Source organism: Zootermopsis nevadensis, unplaced genomic scaffold (genome assembly GCF_977971745.1).
Source record: "Zootermopsis nevadensis isolate Lab colony 2312 unplaced genomic scaffold, Znev_1.0 Znev_ptg000011l, whole genome shotgun sequence".
Lineage (NCBI taxonomy): Eukaryota > Metazoa > Arthropoda > Insecta > Blattodea > Termopsidae > Zootermopsis > Zootermopsis nevadensis.
In genome coordinates, this window is record NW_028259143.1 from 16,906,280 (window position 1) to 16,926,315 (window position 20,036).

Here is a 20,036-nt window from a genome sequence, read left to right on the forward strand (position 1 = left end):
CAGCTAAATCTGCAAGCAGCAACTTAGCGAAGTTAAGAGCTAATGATGAATTCCAATGCATAATAAAAGTCACAGGGAAATAATTTAAACACTCTTACATTAATTTGTGTTGGCTTACTTTAATGTAATTATTATTATATTCTTGTATAATAGGTCCGAGTTGATAGATTTAACTATAGCATTGTATACTTTCTATTGGTTACATGAAGTACAAGTCTATTTCTTTAGCTTTGCTTGTCAGTCTCTTTTTAGTTAAAAGAGAAACTTATTCGAAAGCATTCAGAATCCAGTTGTAATTACAAGAAAGAATGATTCTTTGTACCGAAATCCGCGTAAGATTTCCGAAAAAAAGTGCATATTTGAAATGGCCAGGAGTTCTTGTACCCGACTGTCGAATGGAACGTGTTTTTGTGCAAAGTCTCACAAAGACAAATCTCCAAGAAACATTCAGATTTTTCTGTGTCCATTTGAATTATCGTCTTTCGAATAAAATTTTGTCCTATTTATAAGAACAATTCGTCTTTCAAAAATATATGTGCATAACAAGAACGTGTAGGCCTGTCTCGTCACCGTCTGTAATTTCGAATTTAATTAATTTTAAACATTTTAAAAAATGCAAGAAATGTTAACTCACATCTTTGTGTAATATAAATCCTGTGTATCTGAATTAAAATTAAATGCAGCTTATTACTTTCAGTGTATACTTCCATCAGCAGATAGCGCATTACTTAGACGGATTCTCACGACTTGCCATGAAATTCTACTTGTTATAAGGATAAATGGTTAGAACACACAAACACTGATACCTTAATACCATTGAAAGTGTTCTTGTCAACTAAAACCTTAGAAACTTTTAACTTCTTGTCTGCATTGTAAGACGTGGTGTACAACGTTGTCCTATTGGGTTGTGACTCGCTAATCACAACTTAGAACGTCATCTTTACCTCTTGGATAATTTTAAATCTTAACGAGCTTTATTATTCATAAAGTCTCAGAGTTTATGTGTAAAGAAATTAAAATCTACCACGTATTTGACAATGGTTATCATTAATTAACTCTACATTACACTATAAAATAAGAAAACTTAATAAATCATATACAACGCTGTTTAGAACTATAAAAATGTATATAAATTTTTTACTGTTAACTTGTTTAATCGATTGAAAATTTTATAATGCAGATGTCAAAAATATATTCGCATTTTGTAACCTATTTCAAGTTATGGAAATTGTGTTTGTTAGCGGGACTAACATTTATCCTTCGTTTGATCGGCGTATTCACAATTCTGTCTACAAGGGTTTACGGTGTTCCTTGCTGGTCAAAGCTAATTTTAATGATGATCTTGAAAATTTGCAATTAAAGAAATCGTGTGGTTTTGTGTGCATAAATTTATATGCTCAACTATATTTCATCTTACAGCCTCCTATCTAAAAATATCGTATTACGAGTAAAACATAAAATAATATTTTGTTTTGTTTTATGAGAAATTTGTTAACTATCCTGAGTGAATTTCTCAGATTAATGGCATGGATCAGACGTGTGATGAGGACTTTTTTTACACAGAGTTGGTTATATTAAATTAAAATTAAATTATTTGATTATTCCGTCAAATCACAATGTATTTAAAATAAGATAATTAAAATAATTAAAATATCATTCTGTGTTCCATATCGATCCATATGGATCACCTCCAGACACAACTGTGTTGTCTACTATTTCATCTCTGGTATGTTTATTTTACTTTCCTTATAATATTATTTATTTATTTATTTAATTCATTTGTTTTCTATATTCATCCATATTCATTAATGTTTCTTTGAATCATTTACTTTCACAGACCGATGTAAACATCAAAAGCATCACTTCAAACAATAAAGTTGATCCATTATATGAAAATATCTGGACACGACCTCCAAAAAACTACACTACGAAAAATTGTAAAAAAAATTGTAATTGAGTTTTAAATTTAATATAATTTTACACCTGATGATGGTTTAATAAAACCGAAACATGTTGTAAACTGTTCCAATTGTAAAATCGATTATTCGATATGGAACACAGAATGATATTTTAATTATTTTAATTATCTTATTTTAAATATATTGTGATTTGACGGAATAATCAAATAATTTAATTCTAACTGTAGTTATAATTCATCTACAAATTCCTTTAAACTTTATAAAACCCAATCCTAATCACATATATCTGACCTTCTTTAACGATAAGTAATTCTCCATTTTTTATTTGTGGATTTTGTATGATTCTCACTGTAAACAGCATTAACCACTTGATCTTTGTAATGGTGAAGTGTGGTGTTTTCTTTGCGGTACGGACTGAATTATTAAATACGTAATATTTAGACGAGCTTAGGTACCTCTTGTGGGCATGTTTAAAAAAACTCAAAGTAATTGTTCAAAACAGCTTTAAAAAAAGCTTAGTGAATGATTATCAGATTGATATACTCTCACGGTCGACAACTGATAAACAGAATCTGTATTTGGTAAGACGTTGTCACATAACCTGCCATCAGGAAGTTGTAATTCAAAATTTCTGAAATTTCTTATGCGTACTAAAATGCTATATAACCACCTGAATTTTATTTTAGGTCATTTGAAACAAAAAAATTGCAATTTCATGAAATAAACAATGTCAGTGAGACACGGTTATTTTCCAACATACTTCCGCATGGCTACAAACAATGGTGATTATTCTTTCTGCAAGTAAGATTTCTTATTTAGAAATCTTATACCTTAAACAGTTAGAAGGAATTCTAACTTTTTTCTGTTGTTAGAATTAAAACCGATATTTTAGAGATTGTCTCTTATTGAGCTCAGACATTTCAGTAAGCAACACAGTAGATGCATTTTAATAACTGCAACTCTTACCGTGAGAAGACGCCCCTCTATACGGGCAGAGAGGTCCAAGGCGTCTACACTAAGTTTCTTCTCAAGGCATAAACAAATTAACATGACAATAAAAATATGGAAGCTGGCTGTCTTCTGGGCTGTAAGCCCTGATGATGGAAGCAGCAAAGACCTCCGAAACGTGAGGGTAAACTTCTACCAGACTGCACGGCGTTACGACCCAGAAGACTGTCATCTTCTGAAACACCGCCGTGAGTTTCTCATATTATTCTTAATAAAAATATGATTCTTCCACAATGAAAGGGAGAAATCGGTGAGAAAATTAACAATTCATTTAAATTATTTGTTAATGTATATATTTACATCTTCCTAAAAAGAAGTTAAAAGATTCTTTTAACTATTACATATAAAACCACTGCATACGCGACGGTAGATAAACTAATATAAAACTATGAATTGTTATGTAAAACTGTAATGTTAAATTGGCTTTATGTTGAGGATTGCTTTAAGGCTTCTGTGTGTTTCGTTTTTTTTTTCATTTGTTTGGCTACACAATTTTTATTAAAATTTCAAAATCACAATACCTCATGATCTAATTTTCAAAAAAAAAAAAAAAATTTGTACCGTAAATATGATTTTCTTAATTCAGGGGCACTGAGATAATTGAAATCGTCTCGTTTTACTTAAATCACACAGCGCAGACTTGTTTTCGCAAACCCGTCGTTCGTAGATGTGTCTAGGAACTTGAAGTTCACTCTCATACACGATATTACAATAACCAGACACGTTTATGTCTAGTTCTCTCTTCGATAATTTCGTGTTTTCTTCAAATTTCTTCGGGTTCGTCAACGTAATAATAAAATCTGTCCCCAGGATGTTTTACAAAGTCCTGGACACGACCGTCCCCTCCCTCATCGTCAGAGTAGCCTTTGCGTTCTGGAGGAGCGCTTGCTATGCCTTCTTCGTGATATTCCTCCCCGTCTCCTTCTCCATCACCTGTTTCCTCTTTGTATCCGTCCTTCCGCTCCTCATTATGTGTTGTGGCTTCCGGAAAAGCCTCTTCGTAATAAATTATTTCACTGGCGGATGATTTTATTTTCCTGTCTGTGTCTTTAAATTGGTTAACGTCGCTCTTGTATTGGCCCGGTCTATTTCTTCTGTGAGCCGATTTCCTTGACTTTGGTGCTCTGTCGAATTTATAAGTGTCTGATGCTTCTTCATCATCGTCGTCGTCGTCGTCCGATTCAAATTCCAGATTTTCTCTGTCTTTTTTCCTGAAGTTTCTACGAGAATTCTTCGATCTCTCTTCGTCGTCTCCTGAGGTGTCCTCTGGTAACTGCTCTCCACGCTGTGTTTTGTCCTTCTGTCGGTATTTACCTGAATGTTTACGCAACCTATTTTGCGATAGTTGTTTCATATTAGTAGGGTTTAAACTACTGTCGTCACGAATTTCGTCAGGATTAACCTCGACCGCGTACTCCTCGGTGTCTTGATTCGAAGGACGTTTTTCCTTCCGAGATTTTCCTCTGTTAGTCTTGATCTTCCTGTCTCTGTCATCTCCTCCAGCTTCCTTGTTTCCCATGTCTGTTACTAAAACGTCCTCTGGATTCTCTTCTTTATTCACCAGAGCTTTTCGTTCCTTCCCATTTTGTTTTCTCAAGCTGTTTCGACTTTTCGAAGACCCTCTTACATTCGCCCTCTTAGGTTCCTCTATTTCCAGAGTTTCTCCCTCGTCTCTTTCAACGTCCTTAGTATCATCAACGCCTGGGATCCACGATCCTTCTCCTGTTTTTTGATCTACGACGTATGTTAAAACCTTAGCACCGGATTTCTCTTTGACAGATTCTTTCCTTCTGTCAGGATTCGATGACTCTGTCGCAGTGTCAGACGATCTCTGAATATAGAAACCTTTAACTCCACTTTTTGTTACGATTTTCGCTGAGTCTTCCGAAGTCCGGTTAAGTTTGCTCGGTCCACCGCCGTCCACGTCTGTATCTTGTGGTTCTGCTACATACGACTCAGATTTATTATCTCTGCGTTTTGTCTCTTTGTGATTATAATTCTGTGATGGGTTATCGGCTTCGTGGAATATGAAGTATCCGCGTTTCGAATTCCAGTCTTCGTCAGGGTAAGGATATTCTTCGTTCTGCAGTCTGTTTCCAGGATATCTGACGTGTCTCGATTCGTAATTATACGATTCGAATGGTTCGTACACGTCTTCGTCATCATCTTCGTCACTTGTATCTCTGATTACCTTTTCCCGTGATTCATCAGCGGATTCAAGATCAGCTGCATCTAACTCTGACTGTCTCTCCATCTCTCTTTCCAATTCTTCTTCAGGGTAATAGGTTGTTGTAAAAATTTCCTCCTTTGTCACACGACGATGTTCAATAGCCTGAAGACGTCTCGGTGCAGTTGTGGTTGAATTTTCTGACTCGTCCACGGAGAGAGCTGTTGTTTCATTGCTGGCGTTGTTACCTTCTTGGGAAGGGTTTGAAGACGGACGTTCGCCTACAAGAACATTGTCTCTGCCTCTTTTACTCACACGCCAAGTATTTGAGGAACTAGCAATGTCTTTGTTCGCTGGTTGAATGTCCCTTTCAGCGCCTCTGATTCTTACGGGAATCCGTTTTCTGCTCGGGGATGTTCTTTCCGTGGTTGTCGTCATCAGTTCTGACTGTGCGTTATCTTTCCTTCCATTTCCTCTTGAAACAGAGTTGCGTCTTCTGGAGACGTTGCTCTTATCTCTTGATGCAGTGGAAATATTTTTCTTCGCCGAATATTGAGATCTCTCTTCCTTCACAGATTTCATTTCTTCTGGGTTTTCGTGTTCATCATCCGAATTACTTTCCTGCTTTGACCTTGAAGGTTTCGCTCTGTTCGTCTTAGACGACTTGGATGTAGATTGCTTCTTGTCTGCTGATCTACTTATTGTAATTCTTCGCCTGTTTGTGTTAATTTCTGGAGATTTTGTTGTACTGGTGACAAGTTCAGGAATTACCTTCGCGTTCAAAATTGGAATAACTCTTGCCTTTTGAAAGATTTTGTCCCCGCTCAACGTCGATGATATTTTTGATTCTGTACGAGAGACGTTCACTTCCGAGTCAGTCCCGTTGCTTGGAGTGCCAATGCCCGATGAGTCTGCACCAACGGTGGCCGTCGTGGAATCCGTGGTGTCTGCTGACACCGTAGTCTCCTCCGCCTTATATTTGGAACTATAACTCGGATTATGTCGACTCATGAAACCACCTAATATTCTGTTAATCTGATCTGCGCTCATCACGTTTTCAGAATATTTCGATTTTAATTTATTCGATGAATTGTTTCTCGATGTTTCTTCTAATGTTATGTCCGTTTCTTTGTGTTTATGTTCAGGATTTTTAAAACCGTTCGAGGTCATCTTTTCCGAATTCCTTGGCTTCTCCGCTCCTTCTTCTGTAACAGATTCTTCCGTGTCAGAGAGATGGCCACCACCTTCGTCGTCATCATAATATTCCTTTGAAGAAATTCGTCCTGGTTCGGACTTGTTCTCCTCACACTCGCCGTTCATTTCACTGTCGCTACAAGAGATTTTTGTATTTTTATCAATTTTGAGTTTGATTTCTTGCGGCTTTGAAGTTTTATTTCTAGCGGATCGGCGTGTATCCGCCTTTTTCAACGAAACATTTTTATTTTCTCTGACGACACCTTCTCCTCTTTTGGTTTCACTACGATTACGAGACGATATTCTACTCTCTGCCTTTTTCCTTTCGTCTTTGTCGTAGTATCTCGGTTCTCCCCTCCTACTGTCACTACCCGAAGCCCGGTCTTGTGATTTCGGCTGAAATTTCTTCTTAGGCGTCACTTTGGCAACTTCTTCGATGTCCTGATGAGAAGCCACGTCCGGCGTCGGTCCTCTTGATTCATGACCTGCGTAGTCTGTGTACAGCATCACATCTTCGTCACTCTCACCTGAACCTCCTTTTCTTTTATTTCCTTTTCGAAATTTCTTTCCTTTCTGATTATGAGTCGTGTCTTCGTCATCGTACTGATATTCGAGATCGTCTTCGTAATCCATTCGTCTTCGTGGTTTGTCCAGTGAGTTTCGACCTCTTGCTGATTGCGTCTTGACTTCGCCGCTCTTACGTTTTTGTTTAGTGATATTTTTAGGTTTCTTTGTACTTAGTCTACGATGCTGACCGCGATGTACTTCATCCTGAACGACAGATTCCTCGTCATCGGTTCGTCCATCGTAATGTCGTCTGTCATATCGCACGGCGTCCCGACGCCTTCTGTGGTGTACCCCGTTTGGTGTAGTAGTGTATTTTGATGTAAGTACGGAATTACCTTGAAAATCTTTTACAGTTTCAGGTTTTGAAGACTCCTGAGCAACCATTATGTCAGTGTTTGGTTCGACTTCTACATTGTATGCGTTCGCCCATATAGGTCCATTTTCTGGGCTCTCTGACAACTCCCCCCTATCATCTTCGCCTAGATTACTAGCAGCTGTGATTTCATTATCCTCGTTATACACATTCCTTGTACTTTCTTTTGTACGCGACTGTACGGATGGTGGTTTCAAACCCTTGATATTTCTGTAGTCGTAAAGGTTCACTGGAAGTTTGCGTGGTCTCGGCGTTGCAGGTGATTCGTTTAGTAATGATAGAATAGAAGTTGGATAAACTTTAGGGGTGTGAGTAACAGCGTTCATTATCAAATAGCTTGGTGTTGGTGCCGGTGGTGGTAACATGCCAAGAATTATTTCTTGGTGTGACGGTTTGTACATGTTTCCAGGTAGTTCAGGAACACGATTAACACCTTCTGATTGAGGATACGAATAAGGAACTCCTGGAACGATTGAGAATATTCCATTTGACTGTGGCTGGCTGTATTTGAAATTATCAGTCTCGATATCTCTGTATTTCTGAAGATCTGGTGACATATGTACATTTGCGGGATGTTTTCCGCTGTGAGGAGGTAATTTTTCCCCATTCTCTGTAGGAGGATTGTTTCCTGGAGCGCCATTACTACCGACAGACGATGAAGAAGCCGCTTTTAAATTATATTGGCCTGCGATAGACGCAGAATATGAATCTGTACCCTCACTTAAGTCGGTTTGTGGTTGAGAGGAATGTTTTATATTTTGTCGTGCAGTGTTCTTAAATTCCTTACTCTGTTTTATCGGCATTGAATATGCAGGCATGTTGTTGATATCTCCAATATGTCGAATGTGCTTCATGATATCTGAGTAAAATCCCAGGGCATCTTCGTCTATCAAAGACTGCAAATTGTCAGAGCTCGCTTCCACAGGGAGTCCCACGGTCTTTTCTTGAAAGAAAGGATTGTCTAATGGGTCACTACCGAAATACTTAGTGCGCATGCAATCAATTGTGTCTCCTAATCCACGCAGACGAGGTAGTCGAGCCTTGGGTTTCTTATTCCATTCACCCGGAGCTGTTCTGTTCGGTACGACATCTTGTGGTCCCGTAACTTCCGGGCACTTAATATGTTCTCTAGACTCATAAAACTCCATTCCTCCTTCTGTCTTCAAAGGGATTGCTTTGGGATTTATGGCATATCTTAGTGGGGAATATAAAGAGAGGGTGTTTGAAGGGAGAGATTTGTAAAAGGGGTATTTTTTAGTATTAACTTTTTGTTTTCGTATTATGCCTTTCTCGGCGTCTTTTAAGGCTGTCTTCCATTCATTCACATTTTCGTGCAGTTCCTTGTCTTTATCTTTCTCCAATAGTTCCTCCTCCTGTTTCAGCCTGATTTCTTCCTCGTCAGATGAAAGGTACTGTGGTGTCCCATAGTCATCTCTGTCCATTCTTTGCGAGGCCATTGCTCGTTGATCCTGCGAATTGGATCTGCCTTCCTGTGTGGATTCTTGGAATTTTTGTTCACTCTCCTCTGGTTGGAGATCCGTAAGCGATGTATCATTTTTAAACTGGGCTTCAATGCTGAGAGGCTTTACAGCCACAAACTCTACAAGTTCTTTCGGACGATTAGTTGGATTGCTAGGAGTGCCCGTGAATGGGAGAATTGTTGATTCCCTTCCCTTGTGCAGACTGGTCGATATTTGATATCCCTCTGTCCAATCAATATCTCTCAAAAGACCGTGAAAATCTATTTTCTTGTCAAGAACTTCGATATCTCCTGTTTGTAGTATCGTCGGATTGCTAGAAGCGCCCCTAAATGGGAAAATTGTTGATTGACTGCCCTTGTGCGGACTTTTCGAAGTCGCATCTCCCTCTGTCCAGTCGATTTCTCTCAGACTAGTGTAAAAATCTATTTTCTTGTCTTGTCCTTCGACATCTCCTGTTTTCGGTGTGGTTGGATTACTAGAAACGCCAATGAATGGGAGAATTATAGATCGACTTCCGTTGTGCAGACTGGTCGATATTTGATCTCCCTCTGCCCAGTCGATTTCTCTCAAACGACCTTGAAAATCTATTTTCTTGTCTTGTCCTTCGACATCTCCTGTTTTCGGTGTGGTTGGATCACTAGAAGCGTCAATGAATGGGAGAATTATTGATTGACTTCCGTTGTGCAGACTTTTGGAAGTCGCGTCTCCCTCTGCCCAGTCGATTTCTCTCAAACGACTGTTAAAATCTATTTTCTTGTCTTGTCCTTCGACATCTCCTGTTTTCGGTGTGGTTGGATCACTAGAAACGCCAATGAATGGGAGAGTTATTGATTGACTTCCGTTGTGCAGACTTTTCGAAGTCGCATCTCCCTCTTTCCAATCGATTTCTCTCAAACGACCTTGAAAATCCATTTTCTTGTCTTGTCCTTCTACATCTCCTGAAATCGAATGATTCGGAAAGCTTGGCTTCTGTGAAATGGACCATATTGAACGGGCGGTTGTGCTCGATATTTCTTTTTGAGGATATTTGAACGTTTTACCTTTCTTAGAATACTGTGCTAATGTTAATGCTTCGATAAACTTTGCCCACAATAGTAAGGGATCTTCAGGCGTAGGCAATAATTTTTCATGACTTTTATTCTTTTTCTCTAAAGCCCTACTTTTGATTTCTTCATATTTCTGATAGGTCGATGCAGGCCTATTTTCGCTTGGATCTTGTGTGGCTGACTTCAATTGCTTATCAGGATTTTCTAATTTTCGAATTTCTTTGTATTTGCTCGTGTACCTGTCTGCATGTTTTGTCTTGTTTGATCCGATGACAATCGAATCAACGGGAAACCCGTCCCTTCTTTCTTGAAGGGATGTTTTCTGGACGTATCTGCCATCGCTTGGCTCGTCGGGATGTTCCTTCATGTTGGATGTTATCGGAGTGTCCTGGTGCTGGAAATGCCTCGTTAAATCACTGTGAATTACTGCAACTGGAACTATTTCTGGCTGTGCACTTTGAATTTCTTCCAAAGGGATACTAGGATGTTTCCTTTGGTATAATGAATCCAACGGGATTGTAAATTCTCTTTCGTCATAGTTTCTCGTGCTGTCAGGTACAAAGCCCGCTTTAGGATTTACATTCTGTGGTTCTAAGCGTCTTACTGATACTGAAGACGCTCCGTATTGCTGTTCGTTTAGCAAATTCGACAATTTACCTTCACCTGACTCATTTTTATTTTGAGAAACTCCCACTCGTTCCTCCAAAAGTTGATCTCCGCGCTTAAAATTATTACTGGTGTCTGTAGCAACAGGATACGATTTCTTTACACCGGAACCGTATAATTGTTCTTTAAGTTGGGCGTAACTGTTCATTGACTTGTCTTCATGATGCTCAGTACCGGTGGGATTTACAAAGAGTGGAATTACTTCCTGCTGAAACTTCTTGTTCGATTTTCCGGTCACAGTTGTAAGAGCTTGCGAATTGACGTTTGATGGAAATACTTGCTGATTTGGACTCCAGACATTAGTTGTGTCATTTGCTGTGGCTGAATCTTGTACCTTATCTTCTGTGCTCCAGGTTTGGTTCTTGTGGTATGGTTTCCTTCCAGGATGTTGAATTGTATGCGAATAGCTGGCCATTACCTTCATAGGTACACCGTCTTCTCCTTTATTTTCAACGAACATCATACGTTTCTCATTTCTCATGACTTTGTGTCTCATCCACGTATTCGGAGTACGGACAGAATCTTCGCCCTTTAAGAGCTCGCCTTTGGAATCTACCTGCTTTTCTCGTGTCTGCGTCCCCTGTGTTTCTGAATCGTCTGAGTCTCTTCCTTTTTGTGTTTTCGATTTTGGTTTGTGTTTACTCCCTTCGTGGTGGTCGTATCCCTCCTGTTTCTCAGCTTCCTTCGTGAATCCTCCGTGGTCGTAGCCCGAGTCTTCGTAACCTTCTTCAGAGTACACTTCGCTTATTTTCTTCGTAGAAACCACCTCTCGGAGACGTGGAGCATTGGCGATCTCTTCGGCGCTACTGGCCGAGGCGATGGCGTCAGAGCGTGGCAAATGTTTGACGGTGTGACTACGTCGAACCTGCACCAAAGATCAAGATTCAGACGTCACGTAATCATGTCTCCTATTTAATATGGACATTACACAAATAATTAATTACTTCTTAAGAAAATCTAATGATATTAGAACAGTTATTGAGTGTTATATCTTATTCTAAACTCATAATCTCAACATTTTAATGTAGTAACTGAGGAAAAGAATGAAATCTGTTAATGTATTAGAGCGTACAGTCTGCCCTCGTCAGTAATTGTCAAATTATAGTTTGTTTCAGTATCTTTAACTTAATTATTTCTCTCGTATTATTTATTTTGCGTTTATACATTGACATAAATAATTTATATAAACGTTTACACGCTGTAGTATTATGAATTCAGGTCACTAAATTTTACTTTTAAAGAAGACACCTTGATGTATATAACGCTCGAAATATTTATGCAAGTCAATTGAATAAAAATTTACTTGGATATTATCCATCGTCTAGTAATAAAACGTAAAAAACGTAAAACGACGTTTCGGAGATGGGGCTCTATCTCCGTCTTCAGGTTCCTACTCAGTTCGGCCCACTAGATAGAGCTAATCCCTATCTCCGGACAAATTAAAAAAGTGAAAGTCCCAGAATAAAAAGGCATTACCACACCATCCATCCGTGGGACGTAAAAGAATAGTATGTAGAAATCAAAATTCATAAACACGATTAAGCCAAAAAAATAAAAACTCACAAAAGGTGGGAATAAATACACATGAATATTAACTTGAAACTCGATGCCCACCTTGGATTTCTTGAGAGATGACAGGTATCCAAATAGGAGATAAATCCAAACTAGGCTGGCTGATAGGATCTCCGAAACGTCGTTTTACGTTTTTTACGTTTTATTACTAGACGATGGATAATATCCAAGTAAATGTTTATTCAATTGACTCTTCACCATCGTCAAGAAGTTTTATATTTGATATATTTATGCAAGGATCGTAAAAATAGAATGCGACAGAAATCAGACTTGCTAGTTACTGAATTATCTCAAGGAACTGTTAAAAATTACAGAATAAATTTATTCGGCATACATTTGCGAACGGGCGGTTAAACAGAGAGCCAAGTCAGGCCACGTGTTACGTTCACAGACATTTGATACAGCGATATAAATTTTACCAAAAGAATGTATAGGCAAACACAGTAACTGCTGTCATGATTTTATTCACTAAATTAACTTCTCAAAACTTCTGGAATTTCGTACGGTATTCCTGTCTTTCAGGAACGGTTTGAAATAATTTAAAATTGGCCACGTCGACTTCATCTTGTGTTTGTTTCAATTTAGTAGTCCTTTGCACTGTAGATGATACATTTATGGGAGTACAATAAAATTCTTGAAATCTGTTAGTTGAACTGTTGTCTAATTTTATTGTCTTTATAGTTGTGTGGAGAGGCTGAGTAAAAACACGAAAATAATCAGTCTTGTACGCCGGCATCGGCGAACATTCGAATACCCTCTTTTCCGATTATGACTCTAATCCTTGGAGAAAATTTGTTTATTAATAAATTATGTGATTTCTCATAAATGATAAATTATGTTTTAAATTAAAACGTAAAAATAAGTATTATACTTAAACAGAGTAGGTACTTTAAAATCCTTTCAATTTCTCTTTAAACGACCGCTATACTTAAGATAACCTGTACATTCGTTAAAAATATCAGTTTAACAAATCAGAGCTGTTGCTTAGTAACCCAGAAAAACCTGTCGTCGTCTTGCAAAATAATTTCGCTTTTTTACGTGTCGAAAACTGTGTGACGCGAAAAGTGTTCTCAGGAACGCGCTCAGCTTGGAAAGTGTTACAAGATCTGAACGTCCACACAATTCTCTGAGCTTTATTGGTTTGAGACTGAAGTAAAACATAGAGCAAGTTTAAAAAACTAAGTAAGTCACGACTTCCTGGGACGATAAAAAATATATAAAACGCGTTTTATACCGTAAATAAAAATTTTAAAAGAAAATTGAGTTCTTTTTCACGTTAGGCCAGAGGCCATTGCTTTACGTTCAGGTCCAAACAGAGTATGTTCATTTGTGTATATACTTACACATGTATGCATATGCTGAATGTAACGCAGGTTATTTCATCAACTGGCAAAACTTCCTTAACGTAGCTCGTAATATGTCATTAAGAACAGAACGAGATTTCCCCTGAAAGATTTATACTTGTGAAACGACAAGATGAAGCAGCCTGTCGTAAGATGCTGTAAGTTACGAGCATGCTAACACAGTACGTTTCATGATTCTGCAAAATTTAACCCAGTACGTGCCCCTTTTATGACTTTGGAACACATGAAACAAATTTACTTAATTAAAGTCAGTGCGGTATCGAAGTTAGTAAGTGGGATTTTAGATTCTCACGGCGGTAAACATTTCGATTCTGGTGTTACTGATCGGTAACGCTGTGTGGACTTGTTGGTAGGTACCAACGTTTCGGAGAAACATACTGGTTCCATCTTCAGGGCTAAAGAAAATAACGAGATATCAGGTAGTGAACTGATCTTGCAGTCTAGCTTTGTAAGAACTAATGCTCTATCTGTCGTTTTCTCTCTTCACGTCAGCCTTTAAGTTGGACACAGTATCTTTTTTTCCGGGAGACCAACATCGACAATGTTAAGTGGGTTCCTTGTCAGAACGGCGTGACCCAGTGTCACGGATGCAGAAGACAGCCTCTATACGAATATGATGGATGAGAGATCGCGGACAGTCGACCACTGGTCGTCTCAGGACTACGGGTGTTAAGAGGAAGGCTTTCGTGTTAGCGAAGTCGATCCTTCAGGTCCTGCTACCAGAATATTAATTACTTTAATGTAACAAATTAAATTTATATTCACAATAAAATTAACTGTTTGCTGTTAATTTGTTTTAATTCACAACTAAAGACCTACTAATTCTGAAATTTTACCTGTTTTGAACGAGAGAACTGGGGATGGGCAGGACAGATTTTGAAATGAATGCATAGAAAATATTAGTCCGAAAATATGAACTTAAGAACCCACATTTCTTCAGGTGTATTTGAAGTTACTTAAACTTGAGAAGTTGGCTCCGTTGATACATTATATTAACCCATGAATTTTAGTTGCAAAACAGATATATTATAGCTATACATTGAGATACTTCGCATAAATATAAAAAATTCAGGGCAATAGTGAGTATTAAAAATATACATTACGAAAAGTATGTTTTAAATACGACACCTTAAAAAGTTCTTTCGTATATATGAAGCGTAATGCGTATAACAGATTAGACTTTGAATACCTTACACCTGATGATGACACTATGAAATCGAAACATGTCGTTTTGAATGCTTTAAATAAAATTATTTTGCAGTTAAATTTATTTTTCTTGTGAATGACTGTAAACCAAAACAGATGCACACCAGATATTTTTAACTATATAATGATATAAATCATGCTAAGTCACTTATTCTATCGGAGTTCGTCCAAAAGTCTGTTCGCATCTCACGTAATCTGACTCTTGGTCTTGTCAGGTTTCTCCTTCCACTCGGATTATATTTGTACTCTTATACTGGAACATTCCCGTTGTGTATTATACAGCACTGAGATTTGAGATTCTGCCCTTGTGAAGATGTCGATTATTGACAAGTTTTGCGAAGCCCTGTGGACTTGCAGGTGGTTACCAACATGGGAAATTAATTTTCAGATTTTTTCTCGGGTAATGTTTTGTTGATTTTATGTGTACTGTGTAGATTTTACTGCAAACACACACACAGAGACACTATTTTTTTCCGAACTCAGTATTTACGTAACATTTTGATCCATATATATATATATATATATATATATATATATATATATATTCATTGCACATGTAAAAAGCATTTTGTTACGGAATATATTCAGAATATGTAGTAAATAATCCTAAGACTAGAAATACTTCATTAATCCCTTAATTTCGATTGCATTTTGATTATCTATTACTCATAAAACAGTGGTCACACTGAATATTCCCTGCATTAGAATTTGTTTACAATAACAGGGGTTGAAGTCGAGTGGTTAGCAAATCTGCTCCGAATCCAGAAATTCCCTTTTTTTTCAGATCTTGGTTCTAAACCGATAATCTGACTGCAATTTTATCCATTTCCTGCAAGCAAATCCCGGGATAGCAACTTGAAATAGGCCATTAATCTGGTGCATTCAGCATTATTTTCCTATCGGAGTCTGCGTGCTCCGTTGTCTTAGTATTTTGAAAATAGAACTTTACACAAGTCTCCTTTGTCCTACGAACGCTACATATGAATCGAACCTTATAATTTTTATTTTATCAGGTGAAGAGTACATTATTATATTTCCTATGTCAATATCCAAAATCACGATTTGAAAATTAATTTTACAGATATAAAACATCCAAGCACAACCTCCAAATTTAAAGGAAGAGACTTAAAATCAAACAAATCAATATACGCAACGCAAGATGTGCAACAGTTTTTAAAATTGATAGACCTGATGATGATGTAATACACATCGAAACATGTCGTCAATATAAAATGTAACAAGATACAGTATCTACTGAGAATGTTATAATTTTAAGTAATTTTAAACACCATTATTTTAAGTTTGTGTATAGACGGAAAATAAAATATTGTATCAATAAAACACAAACATGACGCAATTAAGATATAAACAAAATGTGATATTCTTCCTAAAAATCTCGACGTACCTGTGCATACATTTTTACCGGAACGAATCCTAGTGAAATACCAGAATCCGGAGCTGGAGTAGCCCAGTGTCCTTTTCCGCGGTAATCAGGTCTCGTGGGAACGTTTTCCTTCGGGAATTCGTGTTCGCTGACTGGTATTTTCTCATCTTCGTCTATCTCGATGACTGGTTCTTGTTCCCTCACGTCGTCAGTGACCACAAGAGTCAAATGGATGACGGTCAGTAGTAACACGCAAATGACGTTCCAACGCCCCAACATGACGAAGTTGATATCGGTTAGTCAATAACACACAAATATCACTTGATTATTCACGCTTTTAAATTTTAAAGTCAATATAATGTGACAATGTCTGTTTTCAAATAGTCTGTCCTTGCATAGCCAATTTGAGATCACTTTCACAATATATTACTGGTGCGTAGCGTATAGAATATTATAAAACCGAATTCCATTGAACGTATTTACATTCTCTAGACGGTATTAAGAGTAAAACATAGAATGTTCTTTAAACTAAGTATTTGAAACTTTTCAGCCAATTACTACGATATATATGCGTCCATGTAATATAATATCTGAGAGCAAATTTATTAAATTACTGGAATGTCAATAAATTAAAGCCATAGGACATCCAGCTTTCATCGTACAATGAAATATATTTTTTCATGAATGTAATGCAAGTGACTGGATTTTCTGAAACTTTAAAAAGAAAAATAAATGCACTTAATACAAACAGATATTAGTTGTCGTAAATATTATCTGATAACCAAACCAATCACAGAGGAACGCGAAATGAATTCCAAAGAGAGAATATTTTGAGAGACAAAAGTGTTGGATTAGATTTCACATTTTGACTGTTAAGAAAATCTATAACAAATGAAGCCACCAAATAGTAGTGATACACTGTTTGAAGTTGAAGTTCCACTCGACAAAACTTGTACCAAACTGACTTCAGTTTGCAATTAAACCTTTCTCTTTATACGATGTGTAATGGTGCGAGACAGGGAGAGCGAGATGAAAGTGTTTAACAAAGAAATGGATCCTGCAGAAGTTGATGTACCACCGCGAAACTTGGGCCTGACCCCAATGATATTCTTCACTGAACAGAATCTTCATCTTTCAAATGATGGATGTACAGATATACTTTTTATTATAACTGAGCGAAATTTTATTTTTGTCGAGAGATTCGTCTTACATCGTACTTTTCGAGAAATTCTTTTTAGGCTAAATAAGTGTTCGGTCGACTATTTAACAATATCATTTGTGAGACTTTGAAATCAGAAAATCAAGTTTAGAACATCCGATTAGACCTTGGAGGTCTGATATTGACTTTCGTACTGTGGAATTAACGGATGAGACAACTTTTCCATGTCCCATGAAAATCAAACCAAATGGACATATAATTTAATTTTGAATCTTGTCTTGTTTGGAAATGAAACAAGTGTCTCTTACTTGTATTATATTTATTTATTTAGTGTTCTGTCTGACGACAGGTCCATATGAACAGGATCCTTCCATCCTTTTCTCGGACTGGGACCTGTTCATATACGTTCTTGGCAGATGATCCAGAAGTGGTTTGCCATTGCCTTCTTCTGTGTGTGAATGGAGTAATTGTTGGGATGCCACGGAGGAAAACTCCGTGTTGCCTAGACCACGGCCTTGCCCAACACAAGTTATAAATTCGGGCACCGCCGGGAATCGAACCCGAGACCCCAGGATTACAAGGCCAGCGTTGTAACCGCTAGACCACCTCATCTTATTATTATTTAGTGTTCTGTCTGACGACAGGTCCATATGAACAGGATCCTTCCATCCTTTTCTCGGACTGGGACCTGTTCATATACGTTCTTGGCAGATGATCCAGAAGTGGTTTGCCATTGCCTTCTTCAGTGTGTGAATGGAGTAATTGTTGGGATGCCACGGAGGAAAACTCCGTGTTGCCTAGACCACGGCCTTGCCCAACACAAGTTATAAATTCGCGCACCGCCGAGAATCGAACCCGAGACCCCAGGATTACAAGGCCAGCGTTCTAATTAATTAAAAATATCTGAAAACAATGAAATATATGAACTTACGCAGGGCGAACAAATGTGTGAAGTAGGCTAGGGCCTATTACGAAATGAGTAACTTCGTAATTTATATAATAGCGAGATGTATGAGGTAACGATTGGACGTGCGTGTAGCTAGGATGTGAGAGACAGAGAATACAGATACAGATTTGGTGGGGTCCTAGAAGTACGTGTGACGTAGAATTAAGACAGAGCCCAGAAATTCAGATGGTTATGATGAAGTGTGGACGGAACTGGTTCAAGGCCTCTACCACTGATGGTTTTTGAAATTATCGTTGTTAAAATTTCGGGTTCTGCAGCCGCCATGTTTGTTAGTCATTAAATGCTTTTAAATAATGACGGAAAGTCTTGAAAAAATGTTATCCCATAAGGCCCAAAATTCCTTAAAAGCATTGCCATGGCAACGGTTATAACACCACACGTAGATATTGCCCTAAAAAACTCAGATTCAATTAACAACATAAGACCAATTAACCAGCCAGTCAAATACTTGTTCGTTGTACAGACTAATTCTGTAAAAGATTGGGTAAGTCTGCTGATTGAGGCTGTCAGAATTTATTGGTCTTTCTGAAGTATGTAGATTTTAAACCAAGTTATAAATAGGAATTCGTTAACAAAGTATTATAATAAACTCTACAAACTGCCTTAAGTAAACCTGTATCTGATTTTAGACCAAAGCTGTCACGATCTGTACTGAGTATCAACTATGGTCAGTGGTTACAGCGGATGGATGATCATGGCAGCCAGGACATCGCGGTCAACTGACTCTGATGCTTCTTATTTGGGGAGTTTTAGTTTGGCGCATTCTCTCCAGGAAAATGCAGAGATATTACTTTAAAATAATCACCATTTTAAGCTACGTAACTTATGTGGTTGAAGTGTCGTTAAACAACCGAAGACTTACCCAATTAGAGGGCTGACCGAGGGTTACATAAACTTTAATTTTTATTATTTTACTCATCGAATTGCAGGATATTTTGGTTTAGTAATATCATCAAGTTTCTAATCTCGTTGTCATTAATCGAACATTTCGAAGCTAACCTCTGATCTGCAGTAGACAGCTAGATCTTAAGAAGTAACGTTTCTGCATTCCGGATATCAGAGAGTGGTCTGCTGAGGTGATTGTATATATCTCCTTTGTCCAGCAGCCCTCGTATATAAATGCTCCTTTTCCAGCTAAGAAGCTAATAATCCATACCAATTTCTTATTCGCCTTTAACTTAATCATCAGTGTTCGTGTTAAAGATGACAGAATTGTGGCTCGTCATATTGAATCTTATTTTATTTAAATATGCCTTAGACTACGTTTATTTTGTGCTCCTTAAGAAGGGCTTAAGTCGATATGAATTACATGTGGACCAAATCCTTCTTTCCTAGTACCAAATGACAGAATGATTGTGACTGGTGAATCCGAAGGGATATTTAACGAAGCGACCGTGGATTATTTCAAGGTAATCCAGCATATTTGTGTACGGACTGTAGTCAATCACGAAAAATCACAGTTAATTCAACCAACCTCCGATCTGAGTTTTTGAACCGTGGTTTCTGAAATGCGAAACAGCAATGTTAAATAAACCGTGACGTACGATTGGCTGCAGGAATTAAGAGCACATACAATCACTGAAGCTGGAGCGTACAGTTATATAAGGACAGCTAGACCACTGCTCTATTTTCGAAGCCTCTGATGAAATCTTGGCATCGGCTGTCCTCAAGACAAGGACCGCGTGATTTTGTATAAATATGTTTTTTTATATTATAATTGTATTAAATGCGTGAGACTTGTATGTAATTTCAATGCAGTAAAAATTGTTGTGGGCCAAGGAATTAGTGAACCGAATAATGTCCATTAAATTAATCTTTTACTATCCCTTCAGCTACTTTCAATGGTTAAGATTAAAAATACGTGTAGGTATGCAAATACGTTAAAGTATTAATGATGTAATGTAACTGTTTGTAAAAAAAAATTACAAATCTTATAAAATTCAAGCTTTTCTTTTAAATCGAC

The 20,036-nt window shown here is 37.6% G+C and overlaps 2 protein-coding genes across 4 annotated transcripts in view; one reads left to right on the top strand and one right to left on the bottom strand.

Moving 5' to 3' along the window:
* Positions 1-20,036, top strand: part of LOC110828815 (AP-4 complex subunit beta-1) — a 134,343-nt gene that overhangs the window by 56,124 nt on the left and 58,183 nt on the right. The gene's annotated exons all lie outside the window — the stretch shown is intronic.
* On the bottom strand, positions 3,198-16,967 carry LOC147874151 (uncharacterized). The gene is made up of 2 exons (XM_087347469.1): positions 15,969-16,967; positions 3,198-11,286 (listed from the first exon to the last, which is right to left on the bottom strand). Exons 1-2 carry the CDS (start codon positions 16,224-16,226, stop codon positions 3,691-3,693), a joined length of 7,854 nt encoding a protein of 2,617 aa, XP_087203595.1. The 5' UTR covers positions 16,227-16,967; the 3' UTR covers positions 3,198-3,690.